General features: G+C 40.4%; 1 protein-coding gene across 3 annotated transcripts in view; it reads left to right on the top strand.

The window, feature by feature from the left end:
* DCDC2 (doublecortin domain containing 2) overlaps positions 1–13,363 on the top strand; it is a 149,998-nt gene that overhangs the window by 42,657 nt on the left and 93,978 nt on the right. For all 3 annotated transcript variants that reach the window (XM_070778317.1, XM_070778316.1, XM_070778318.1), the window contains 3 exons: positions 9,133–9,209; positions 9,341–9,472; positions 12,740–12,886. In XM_070778317.1, coding sequence (XP_070634418.1) covers positions 9,133–9,209; positions 9,341–9,472; positions 12,740–12,886 — 356 coding nt within the window. The remainder of the gene's footprint in view (positions 1–9,132; positions 9,210–9,340; positions 9,473–12,739; positions 12,887–13,363) is intronic.

The following is a 13,363-nucleotide window of genomic DNA, read 5'->3' on the forward strand; positions in this document are numbered from 1 at the left end:
GAAAATATTGATAATATAAGGAAATATGTTATGCCTGTGGAAAATGTTGTCTGAGAGATTCAGACAAGATGATATGGAATTTCTGAGGAGAGAATTATATCCAGATGAGTGAAGGGTAGGTGGTGGGATAGTGAGAAATGAGGTTAGATTATGAAGGAATGGGGCCAGAGTATGAAGTGTGTGAAGAAATGAGGTTAAGAGTATGAAGAAATACTCATATACGATCTCAAATACCCATGTCCAGGACACACGGACTTGCTCTAAAGGCAGTGGCGGCCTCTGGAGGAAGATAGAGTTGAAGGCTTTTTGTGTGGGTTGAGCTGTGTGTTGCCAATGAGTAACTTCAGTATGTTTTTGTCCCTAAAAGCTTAAGTCTTCAGGATTTAGTTATAAAAGGACCATTTTTATATGGACGGTTATAAAAACATGATATATTTTTTAAAAAGCAGTTTAAAATTGAATCTTTTAATTGTATCAAGAGTTTTTTTTTTTTTTTTTTTAAACCAGGGATCAGTGGTCTTTAGATTTTCACGAGGGTGTCCTTTAACAGCATCATTTCCTCAGGTCCTTAGCCTCACATTGGTTTACTTGGCCTGGGGTTTCAAGAGGTGGCGAGTGCTGAGTTTTGAGGCTGGTGGAGTCTCTGAAGCATTCAGCCTAACAGCCCCAGGGAGTGGTATTGCCGCTTCATTAATTAGCTCATGGAGCATCCCTTTGGGCAAGTTTAGCAAGATTATCCTTATTTTTACAGAGTAAGAAAATGAGATGTGAGGCATTGAACTGGCAATCAGTCCTGGAGTTCAGAATTTCAGACCTTTAGTCAGTTCCTCAGTTTGTAGATCTTGATTTTATCAATCCAGGTATGTATTTGCACAACCATAATTTTAGTTTCATTGAGTTTATTTTTAATAGAAATTAATATTTTTAAGGTCATGCAGGTTTTAACTTGAATTTGACCCAGCTGCAGTATTGTCCAAGTGTCACATGGAATTTGACTAAATTAAATGATAGACATCAAATTCACATAACTCTTTTTTCCTGCTTATTATTATTATTATTTCGGCTTTGGTATGCTGCTGCTGCTGCTGCTAAGTCGCTTCAGTCGTGTCCGACTCTGTGCGACCCCAAAGACGTCTGGCAGCCCACCAGGCTCCCCCGTCCCTGGGATTCTCCAGGCAAGAACACTGGAGTGGGTTGCCATTTCCTTCTCCAATGCATGAAAGTGAAAAGTGAAAGTGAAGTCACTCAGTCGTGTCCGACTCTCAGCGACCCCATGGACTGCAGCCTACCAGGCTCCTCCATCCATGGGATTTTCCAGGCAAGAATACTGGTATGGGGTGCCATTGCCTTCTCCTGGCTTTGGTATGGCCACGTATGATATAAACACAATCTAAATAAGATGCCAGAGGCAGAGTGATATATTGGAAGGTACATGTGCTTTATATCCAAAGAGCTGGCTTGTTCCATTGTAACAGAGTGAACACGACTTAAGTCGCTTTGCCACTTTGGACTCTGAAATATTTCCAAATTTATGTTTGGACTATTTCCAAAAAACTGTTAGCCAAGTATTTAGTCTGTCTGTCTATCTATTTCTTTATCTGTCCACCTACCTAGTTTCCACTCAGGGAATGCCTCTTCTCTCTGATTCACCACGCTAAGCTCCTTCTCAAACTGGGTTTTTCTAAGACAATGTTGAACCCTGTGCAGAATCAAGATGAGAGGAGTGCTGTAAGCATGTCCTTCGTTTGCTTGGTAGCGGTTCCCTCACTCACTGATAAAGCCCACCAGGACTATGCATTCTGCTGGGTCCAAAATGAAAGTCTGGGTTTTGCATGGATACCGTTTCATTTGACTTGCTTCCATAGTCACAGACCACACACCTAACACTGGCCAGGATGCTCATTAACGAGACATTCCTGGTCCATGGGGGTCCGTATGGGAGTACCGCTACTCTGTCCTTTGGGGCCCATCCCTCCGTCACCAGGTGTATTGATACTTAACGTTATTTTCATCTTTCAAACATTATTTTCAAAGGGCATGGGAAAGTGTACAGGCTAATAAGAAAATATACCTATTTTAAAAATATATTCTATTTCATTATTATGCTTCTTATATCTAAATTACAGTATTTCTAGATTAGCACCAAGTGACCAACACTTGACTCCTGATATGAGCTCTGGGAAAGTTCCTTTTATGTGTAGTTGATTTGCTTAATTTGTTTGTGATTTAAGTTATTATTTAAAATGACAATGAGAAAAATTGCATTTTTAGTGAAAAATGGTACTTTTTTCCCCTCAAAAATCCTAATTGTTTTATACAATGGTCTTACATATGTTTTTTCAATTCAAATATATTACTTGGATTGTGTTTCCAAATTCTTTTATTACCATATCTGGAAACAGACATATAATGATTCAAAAAAATGTATATTTAAGGTTAGTTTTCAATTTGCAGTGGTTAATCATGAATATTTGGGGAATATTTTTGTCATACTGAATGAGGAAAGCAGCTTATTCAAGACAGATGGTTTGATTTAATTCAAGCAACAATATATACACTTAGAATAAAGTTATATAATTATTCAAAAAATCATCTATTTATGAGTTTCTGTGTATAGTAACTATAGACAAGTATACAGTCAAGAAGAATAGCATGTATCAAACAACTCACCAGGCATTTTCAAAGTTACTTGTTTTTATAATGTATTCACCTTCATCTTTAATTCAACAATCCAACAGGTGTTAAGCAATCAAGGTCAACCAACCATTTGAAAAAATAACAATTGGTATGAAGTATGTGCTTAGTACATTACTAGTTAATATTGAGAGTTACTGTGAAGTAACAGTAGGGACAATAAATTGAAAACTAGATTAAGTAAAATGTATGATATGTTAGACAATGGTAAATGCTATTTAAAAAACAAAAAAGGCAGGGAAGGGCAATAGAGAACTAGGGATGTGGCAGAAGTTTTAAGCCCAGTGTCCAGGGCGGCAGTATTCAGAAATGGGGAAGCTTTCATGAGGAAGATACTGCGTAGATGTGGAATCAGAAAGGCCTGTCCTTCACACATGCAAAGATTCATTTGCAGTTAAATAATTCTGGAATATTTTCCGGAAAATAGCATATTTTCTTATGCTATCAGTTTAGTTAAGTTGCTCAGTATGTTGGACTCTTTGCCTCCCCATGGACTGAAGCATGCCAGGCTTCCCTGTCCATCACCAACTCCTGGAGCTTTCTCCAATTCATGTCCATTGAGTCTGTGATGCCATCCAACCATCTCATCCTCTGTCATCTGCTTCCCCTCCTGCCTTCAATCTTTCCCAGCATCAGGGTCTTTTCCAGTGAGTCAGTTCTTTGCATCAGGTGGCCAAAGTATTGGAGTTTCAGCTTCAGCATCAGTCCTTCCAATGTCAGGATTGACTTCCTTTAGGATGGACCAATTTGATCTCCTTGCAGTCCGAGGGACTCTCAAGAGTCTTCTCCAGCACCACAGTTTAAAAGCATCAATTGTTCATCTTTCTTTATGGTCCAACTCTCACATCCATACGTGACTACTAGAAAAACCATAGCTTTGACTATGGTTTTGACTAGACGGGCCTTTGCTGGCAAAGTAATGTCTCTGCTTTTTAATACGCTGTTTAGGTTGGTCATAGCTTTTCTTCCAAGGCTATACTATAGTATGAGCTAAATAAATCAAGTGACTTGGGATCAATCAAGAATAAAGCTTGCAGTACATTCCATTAAACTGAAAAAAATTGCCTTTCTTTATTTCAGCAGTTTCTCAATTCTAATAATGTATTCAACAGATACACTGTAGAATAATGTATTCTATAGATAAAGGAGTATATTCTACAGATAAACTCATTGCAAGATTCAGACTTAAGTTGAAGAAAGTAAGGAAAACCACTAGACCATTCGGGTATGACCTAAATCAAATTCCTTGTGATTATACAGTGGAAGTGACAAATAGATTCAAGGGATTAGATCTGATAGACAGAGTGCCTGAAGAACTATGGATGGAAATTTGTAACAATGTACAGGAGGCAGTGATCAAAACCATCCACAAGAAAAAGAAATGCAAAAAGACAAAACAGTTGTCTGAGGAGGCCTTACAAATAACTGAGAAAAGAAGAGAAGCAAAAGACAAAGGAGAAAAGGAAAGCTATGTCCATCTGAATGCAGAGTTCCAGAGAATAGCAAGGCGAGATAAGAAAGTCTTCTTCAGCGATCAATGCAAAGAAATAGAGGCAAACAATAAGAAGGGCAAGACTAGAGATCTCTTCAAGAAAATTAGAGATACCAAGGGAACATTTCGTGCAAAGATAGGCACAATAAAGGACAGAAATGGTATGGACCTAACAGAAGCAGAAGATATCAAGTAGAGGTGGGAAGAATACACAGAAGAACTATACAAAAAGATTTTAATGACCCAGATAACCACGATGGTGTGCTCACTCACCTAGAGCCAGACATCCTGGAGTGTGAAGTCAAGTGGGCCTTAGGAAGCTAGTGGAGGTGATGGAATTCCAGTTGATCTATTTCAAATCCTAAAAGATGATGCTGTGAAAGTATTGCACTCAATATGCCAGCAAATTTGGAAAACTCAGCAGTGGCCACAGGACTGGAAAAGGTCTGTTTTCATTCCTATCCCAAAGAAAGGCAATGCCAAAGAATGCTCAAACTTCTGCACAGTTGCACTCATCTCACACATGAGCAAAATAATGCTCAAAATTCTCCAATCCAATCTTCAGCAGTACATGAACCGAAAACTTACAGTTGTTCAAGCTGGATTTAGAAAAGGCAGAGGAACCAGAGATCAAATTGTCAATATCCGTTGGATCATCGAAAAAGCACAAGAATTCCAGAAAAACATCTGCTTCATTGACTACACCAAAGCCTCTGACTGTGTGGATCACAACAAACTGTGGAAAATTCTTCAAAAGATGGGAATACCAGACCACCTGACCTGCCTCCTGAGAAATCTGTATGTAGTTCAAGAAGCAACAGTTAGATCCGGGCATGGAGCAACAGACTGGTTCCAAATGGGAAAGGAGTCCATCAAGGCTGTGTATTGTCACTCTGCTTATTTAACTTATATGCAGAGTACATCATGTGAAATGCCAGGCTGGATGAAGCACAAGCTGGAATCAAGATTGCTTGGAGAAATATCAGTAACCTCAGATACGCAGATGACACCACCCTTATGGCAGAAAGCAAAGAGGAACTAACCAGCCTCTTGATGAAAGTGAAAGAGGAGAGTGAAAAAGCTGACTTAAAACTCAACATTCAAAAAATAAAGATCATGGTATCTGGTCCCATCTGCTGCTAAGTCGCTTCAGTTGTGTCCGACTTTGTGCGACCCCAAAGACAGCAGCCCACCAGGCTCCCCCATCCCTGGGATTCTCCAGGCAAGAACACTGGAGTGGGTTGCCATTTCTTTCTCCAATGCATGAAAGTGAAAAGTGAAAGTGAATTTGCTCTGTCGTGCCCGACTCTTAGCAGTCCCATGGACTGCAGCCTTCCAGGCTCCTCCGTCCATGGGATTTTCCAGGCAAGAGTACTGGAGTGGGGTGCCATTGCCTTCTCTGATCACTTCATGGCAAATAGATAGGGAAACAATGGAAACAGTAACAGACTTAATTTTCTTGGGTTCCAAAATCACTGTGGATGGTGACTGCAGTCACCATGGATGAAATTAAAAGACTCTTACTCCTTGGAAAAAGAGCTGTGACCAAACCTAGACAGCATATTAAAAAGCAGAGACGTTACTTTGCCGACAAATGTCCATCTAGTCAAAGATATGGTTTTTCCAGTGGTCATGTATGGATGTGAGAGTTGGACCTAAAGAAAGCTGAACAGTGAACAATGGATGCTTTTGAACTGTGGTGTTGGAGAAGACTCTTGAGAGTCCCTTGGACTGCAAGGAGATCCAACCAGTCCATCTTAAGGGAAATCAGTCCTGAATATTCATTGGAAGGTCTGATGCTGAAGCTGAAACTCCAATACTTTGGCCACCTGATGCAAAGAACTGACTTATTGGAAAAGACCTTGATGCTGGGAAGAATTGAAGGCAGGAGGAGAAGGGGACGACAGAGGATGAGATGGTTGGATGGCATCACTAACTGAATGGACATGTATTTGAGCAGGTTTTGGGAGTTGTTGATGGACAGGAAGGTCTGCTATGCTGCAGTCCATGGGGTCGCAAAGAGTCAGACACGACTGAGTGACTGAACTGACTGACAGATACACTTACATATTCGTGCAAATAAATATTGTGAGGAAATCTAGCATGACATTATTTGCAACAGCAAAAGTTTATTACTTATTTTGGCCATACCATGTGGCATTCAGGATCCCTGCCAGGGGTCTAATCTGTGCTCCCTGCAGTGGAAGCATGGAGACTTAACCATTGGACCACCAGGGAATTCCCTGCAAGAGCAAAAGTTTAGAAGCAACTGGAAGGATTGTCATTGAGGGACAGATTAAATAAATCATGTTACATTCACAGTGTGGATATACATAGCTTTTATAAAGAATGAAGCAACCTTTACCAATGTGGAACAGTGTCCCTGGTGAATTGTTAAATGAAAAAAAGCAAGGTGCAGAAGAATAGGCATAGCAAGTGATCCCTGTGCTTGAAAATTACATGTATACAATGTCTACGTAAAACAATATGCATATGTAGATGTAGGCTGTCTTTGAATGAACATCGTTAAGTTAGTTGCAGCTTTGTGGTTGGGGGACCAGAGTGGGGGATATTCCTCCTTTTGACTGTATCCTCCATTTTACCACTTGAATTTTGGTCAGGTGCATACATTATCTGTTAAAGTTTTTAAAAAAGTCAACATCACTGTAAATGTTAGCTTAGGGCCAAGAATCTCTGGGTTTAAAATGAAAGAAAATTATTATGATTGATTACAAAGATGTTTATTCTAAATTCGTTTTTTAAAATTAAATTTCAATAAACATTTATATGCAACTAACAGGCATTGCCAAGCACTGTTTTAGGCACTGGCAAATCAAGGATTTTACACCTTGTTCATCTCGAAATGGCATAATTTGGCAGAAGAGAGTTGCATAAATTATTTAGGGTTAATTTATCTCTAAAATAACTACCGAAGTGCAAAGCAAGTAGAGGTTCATAGGTATGGACAGCCCTCCCCCTTAGTATGTGTGACTTTAGGCAAAGTAAATGATTAACTTCTAGTTTCTTTGTTGGTAAAATGGGGTTAAATAATAAGTACTTAGTTCAGGGCATGGTTTTGATGTTTTAATGATATAGAACGCATTTACTTAGTACAGGGCTTGTCATTAAATATAGTGCAGTAAATGTTGGCTATTTTCATTTATCAGTTCCCTTTCAAATCAGGAGAAAAAAAAAACCCTCTAAGCAGGTGTGATCATCAATCCTGTAGTAGCTGTAGCAGTTTGAGACAGGAAGGTAAAGAAAGATGAAGATGGAAGGACTGGTGATAACCAAGCTGGGTATTGACTAGTGAGTGCAATTTCAGAAGCTGGAAGAAAGGGGAGGGCATTTTAGGCAGGGGCAAGATGAGCAGAGGTGTGGAAGAGGATTCAGAGTGTGTTTGGACAATGGATTGGGAGTCGGCTGGTTTGACCTAGAGTCACATGTAGGCTTGGGGTTGGGGAGCAAGGAGTATTTGGTGGAACATGAGGGAAGCAAGTAAGCAGTGTTGGTCATGGGGGTCCTTGTAGGCCGAGCTTAAGAGTTGGCATTTAGGGCTTCCCTGGTGGTCCAGTGGTCAAGGATCTGCCTTTCAAGCAGGAGACACAGGTTCAATCATGGTCTGGAAAGATCCCACATGCCGCAGCACAACTAAGTCCATGTGCCACAACTACTGAGCCCATGCTCTAGAGCCCGTGAGCTGCAACCGCTGAGCCTGTGTGCTGCAAATGCTGAAGTTCACGCACCTTAAAGCCAGTGCATGAAGCAAGGCAGCCCAAGTGCAGCCAAATATAAATACATTAACTAATTAAAAAAAAAGAGTTGGGATTTATCTTTCATTGGAATCCAGATTATAGAAGACTGAGGAGAGGATGGGGTGGAAGGAAATAGGAAGAGGAATGATGAAGAGGAGAGAAAGAGCCATAGGGTCAAGGGAGAAATTGAAGACAATGGGGGTGGAGGGCCTTAGATATTTAATGGAACAGGCAGCAGGGGACAAAATCAAGACATGCAGGCTTAGCTTTGTAAAGGGGTCAGGATCCTTCTGAAACAGATAGCAAAGGGAAAAAGGGGTGAAGATGTAGATGAAGTGAGCATAGAGGGAAGTGAGGTTGAGAACTTCATGCCTGTTGAGCTTTATTCTCTTGAAGTTTGGAAGGAAATGATGTGCTGAGAGTAAGTGTGCCTGGAGTGAGATTTTAGGATTTAGGGTGAAAGGTGAGGATTTGGACAATCCACTGTGGGAAATATAAGAAATAGTTGATTCGGGAGGAGGAGAGGCTTGACCAATGCCTAAGCCTTGTCTTAGTTGAAGGTGCCCAAGGGGCCGTGTGGTTCTTGATACAACAGCGTGGACCCTGGAAACAAAAGGGACCAAAAAGATGACCAGACCCACCCAGATGCAAGCGGGTTGGGAAGGGAACGTGCTGTTTAGAGTGTGGCTGGTGAACAGAGGAGGAAGTGAAGCTGAGAAAAGTTGATGGAGTCAGTCTTAGGAGAACAGGAGGAGGTTAAGTGCTTGGCAAGGACCAGTGACTCTAGGGAGTGGGTGGATGGGCAGAGATGACCAAACACTCTGTTGTGCCTGGAGGGGGAGGGCACTTCGTTCAAGATTTTATACATTTATGTACTTTTATTTGACAGAAAGGAACTGTTTTAAAAATGGCGTTGGAATTCTCACAATAGCTCAATAGTTTCAATTTTTGGTACAGATCGTGAGCAGTATGCCCAGGGCTTAAAGGAAATTTTTCTTGAGAGCTCTGTTAAAGCTATATGCCATCAATAGAGGGTAAGCACAGAGGGTTTATATAAGTGGGGGAAAAAAAGCAAGGTTTTAACAAAGGCATCGCAGTTCTCAGCCAGCTCCCTGGAAACCTCTAGTTTTTCCTCATAGGAAAAAAAACACTAACATAAGTACAATGATTTGTATTTCTTTATTTTTAAAGGTGAAACCAGTAACCCACAGCAGGATCAATGTGTCATCTCGCTTTAGAAAGCCACTTCTGGAACCCTGCACTATCTTGTAAGTTGGAATCCTTCACGTTTCGGGTCAAAATTTGTGTGGTGGTTTCCTTTTGGTTTGGGACTTCTTTTGTAGTTTAAAGGCATAACTGTGTCAAATGGTTTGCCTCACTGGCTTTGCCTTTTTTTCAGCTTGATTGCAAATGGAGACCTCATAAACCCGGCTTCTCGACTCCTCATTCCTAGAAAAGCCTTGAATCAGTGGGATCATGTACTGCAGATGATCACAGAAAAGATAACTCTGAGGAGTGGGGCTGTCCACAGGTATGTCAGAGTAATCTTCTTGCAAGTGGATGGGATTCAGAATTGTTGAGGATATTCCCATGAGGCCCTTGAGACACTGGTCCTAGATCTGAATTTCAGGTCACTAGTTTGTCTCTATGTGCCTCAGTTTCTCTATCTGTAAAATGGGCATATAATTGTTCATCCCTTGTAGGGTTGTTTTCCAGTTTATATTTTTGTTACTTTTTATGTTGCTTTTCTCATGCAGTTATGTTAAATTTTGATGCAATCAAATTTTCAGTCTTTCATTATGATCATTAAGTTCTATGATTAGCTTAGGTTCTCTTCACTCCTAGATTATAAAAAATTATTCCACGTTTTCATCTTTCAACTTTTAACTTTCATTTAAACCTTTGATCCTTTTGGATTTTATCTTGGTATCAGGAGTAAAGGCAGATCACAATAGTTATATATTGATTTTTTTAAAAAAGATATATCGTTTTGTCTTTTGACACATACACAGATGTAAACCCACTCAATAAATGCTCTGAAGCACACAAATATATATAAACACAATTGCATGCCCAGATACACCTATTCATACATATATTGATGTGAACAAATTGATAAATAGAAATAAAATATAGGCAAGGACAAACACAGAAATGAGAATATAGTTACATGTCCCCTGAATATGTGAATACTTCAGTTCAGTTCAGTTGCTCAGTCGTGTCCGACTCTTTGTGACCCCATGAATCACAGCACGCCAGGCCTCCCTGGCCATCACCAACTACTGGAGTTCACTCAGACTCACGTCCATCGAGTCAGTGACGCCATCCAGCCATCTCATCCTCTGTCGTCCCCTTCTCCTCCTGCCCCCAATCCCTCCCAGCATCAGAGTCTTTTCCAATGAGTCAACTCTTTGCATGAGGTGGCCAAAGTACTGGAGTTTCAGCTTTAGCATCATTCCTTCCAAAGAAATCCCAGGGCTGATCTCCTTCAGGATGGACTGGTTGGATCTCCTTGCAGTCCAAGGGACTCTCAAGAGTCTTCTCCAACACCACAGTTCAAAAGCTTGGAGAGGCTTAATTCTTCTTTTTTTTACTTTTAATTTTGTATTGGGGTATAGCCAACCAGCAATGTTGTGATAGCTTCAGATGACAGCAAAGGAACTCAGCCACACAGACACATGTATCCATTCTGCCCAGACTCCCCTCCCACCCAGGCTGCCACATAACATTGAGCAGAGTTCCATGTTGGAGAAGCTTAGTTCTCAGTGTAATGCCAGACATGAGTGAGATTTTCATGTTACTCGCTTGGGACACCCCCACACTCCCTTAACAGAACATTGTGGGTTAAAAATACCTGCTGGTAGTTTAGTTGCCAAGTCACGTCCAACTCTTGCAACACCATGGACCCGCCTGCCAGGCTCCTCTGTCCATGAGATTCTCCAGGCAAGAAGACTGGAGTGAGTTACCATTTCCTTCTCCAGGGGATCTTCCTGTCCTGGGAATTGAACTTGGGTCTCTTGTATTGCAGGCAGATTCCTTACAACTGAGCTAAACAGAACATGAGTAATTCTTATGGTTGGACCATTCCTGGGCATCAGTATACATATCGAAAACATCCCACACAAATTCTTTCAACTCCCTGTTTATAATTCTCATGTTTTGTAGCAAAGGAAGAAAGCAGGTCAGCAAGAGTCGCATAAAAGAAGGCTAAGTTCACAGGCTAGAATTTATTCAGTGTCCTTTACCTGTGTAGAGAAAACCAGTCAAATCTTGGCTGTTGCCAGATCCACAACTTTGCTGTCTTTTAATTTCTAGCTGTAAAAGTTAATGATGGATTCAGATCTTCCTCTTTTGAAGGTAAATGAGAGAAGAAGAACGTATGGCTCTAGGCCTCCATCTAGGGGTTGGTTTCCAACAGGTTCTCCACCAGGGGCAGATTTACCAGTAGGGGCTGCTGGCAGTGTCCAGTCATAGGGATTAGAGATGGCTACTACTCCCATCCCATGGGAAGAGGCCAAGGGTGCTGTTGACACCCTACAATTCCCAGGACAGCCTCCCACCTCTCCTACAATTATCAGATCCAAAACGTCAATAATGTCCAGAGGCGCTGGTCTAGGTCAAGGCAGGAAAACCAGATTATCTGGGTTAAGTGTTGGTATTTAGACTTGTAGGGATAGAAGTGCGTTACTTTAGCATCTTCATACTAACTCAACACCAACACACTTTAGGGGGTTAAGTGGCTGCTTTTATTTTACTCCTTGACTCCATATGATACGGCCTGTCTGCTTAGACAGATCAATGGATTTTTTTTTTCTTTGCAAATGTCACTACCCTTAATTTTGTGATATAAGAAGTCTGAGAACTTTTAAAACGATAATCTTAAAATCCTTTCAGTTCCTAACTCTTGTTTATCACCTTCAAAAAACATGCATTGTCTTCTTTGTGGCGTGGTTTTCTAAGCCGTCTGTTTTTTTCTTGCTCTTTAAACAAACTGTGGGGACACTTTAAATCGTCTAGCAAGGTTATCACTGTTCTCTTAATAAGTAACACATTGTAGTTTGCAGCAGCAGTTTTACAGTAAAAGGGAGGTTCTTGTGAAATCCCTTGATTCTGGGAAGATGACGGAAGGCAAAAAAAGAGAAGCATGAACGCTATGCAGTTCTGCATCATTAATGCTGGCAATGGGTTCTTTTACCTCCTGCCCTCTCACCTCTTGTTTTCTGACCTAGTTCTTGTGTGTTTCTATGGAAAATTCTGTCTGAGGGCTGCTCTTAGATGTTCACCTGAACAGTGCATTAAGAAAATAAATTTTCTAAGTGCTCATGGGATATAAAGAGAAGAATCAAACTTCAGTGGAAGCCAAGCTTCATTTAAAGTATGACATTCTCGAAACGGCAACCCACTCCAGTATTCTTGCCTGGAGAATTTCATGGACAGAGGAGTCTGGCAGGCTACAGTCCATGCAGTTGCAAAAGAGTCGGAGACGACTGAGCACACATACACGCATGCACACACACACACACACATTCTCTACAAGTTAATTTTCTCCCTCTAAACTCTAAATATGGCAGCAATAGGGGATCCTTATGTTAGACTGTCCGGTTTCTGTACAGCTAGACCATAACTGTATCTGCATTGGTACTTAGCTGAGTCTTATGACTTTGAGACATTTATAATTCAGTGTTTAGCATAGTATCAAATGAGCCAATTTAGGAATAGAGTTTTTAATTGACTGTGATTTTAGCAGTTCTTGAAATGCTTGTTAACATTTGAATTGCTGGCATTCATATTTTGGCAGACTCTACACTTTAGAAGGAAAACTGGTTGAGAGTGGAGCAGAGCTGGAGAATGGGCAGTTTTATGTGGCTGTCGGCAGAGATAGGTTCAAGAAGTTGCCTTACAGTGAATTACTTTTCGACAAGTCGACGATGAGAAAGTCTTACGGGTACGTTTGCATCCTCACTCGCGTCTCATAGTTTAGTTATCACTTGAAATAGCATTGAATCTTATGCTGTTTTTTAGAATCTTGTTTATCGGTTAGAAAGGAAAGGATGTCTGATACACCTTGATCGCTGTTTATTTTGCTGTGATTGGAGGTTGAAAACTATTGCATAAAAATATGATATTGAGGAATCTGTGATAGACTATATAGTATTTTTTAGCCATTCACTTATGAATTTGTACTAAATATAAAGATTAGTTTTGTGAAAAAGGTACAGGGCAGTGAGCTTCTTATAACATATGCTTTTAGAAGTCTTAAAGATGTTAACTTGATTGAATAATTTTTCAGTTGATGCATAGGGAAATATCTACAGGTGGTTAAGAAATAATATTTTCTACTTAAAAATAATAATGGTAAAATATAGAAATGATATTTCTTTTATACAAATAAGTGGAGGGCTGGGTGTATAGTTATTTCAGG

Source organism: Bos indicus, chromosome 23, assembly GCF_029378745.1.
Source record: "Bos indicus isolate NIAB-ARS_2022 breed Sahiwal x Tharparkar chromosome 23, NIAB-ARS_B.indTharparkar_mat_pri_1.0, whole genome shotgun sequence".
Taxonomy (NCBI): Eukaryota; Metazoa; Chordata; class Mammalia; order Artiodactyla; family Bovidae; genus Bos; species Bos indicus.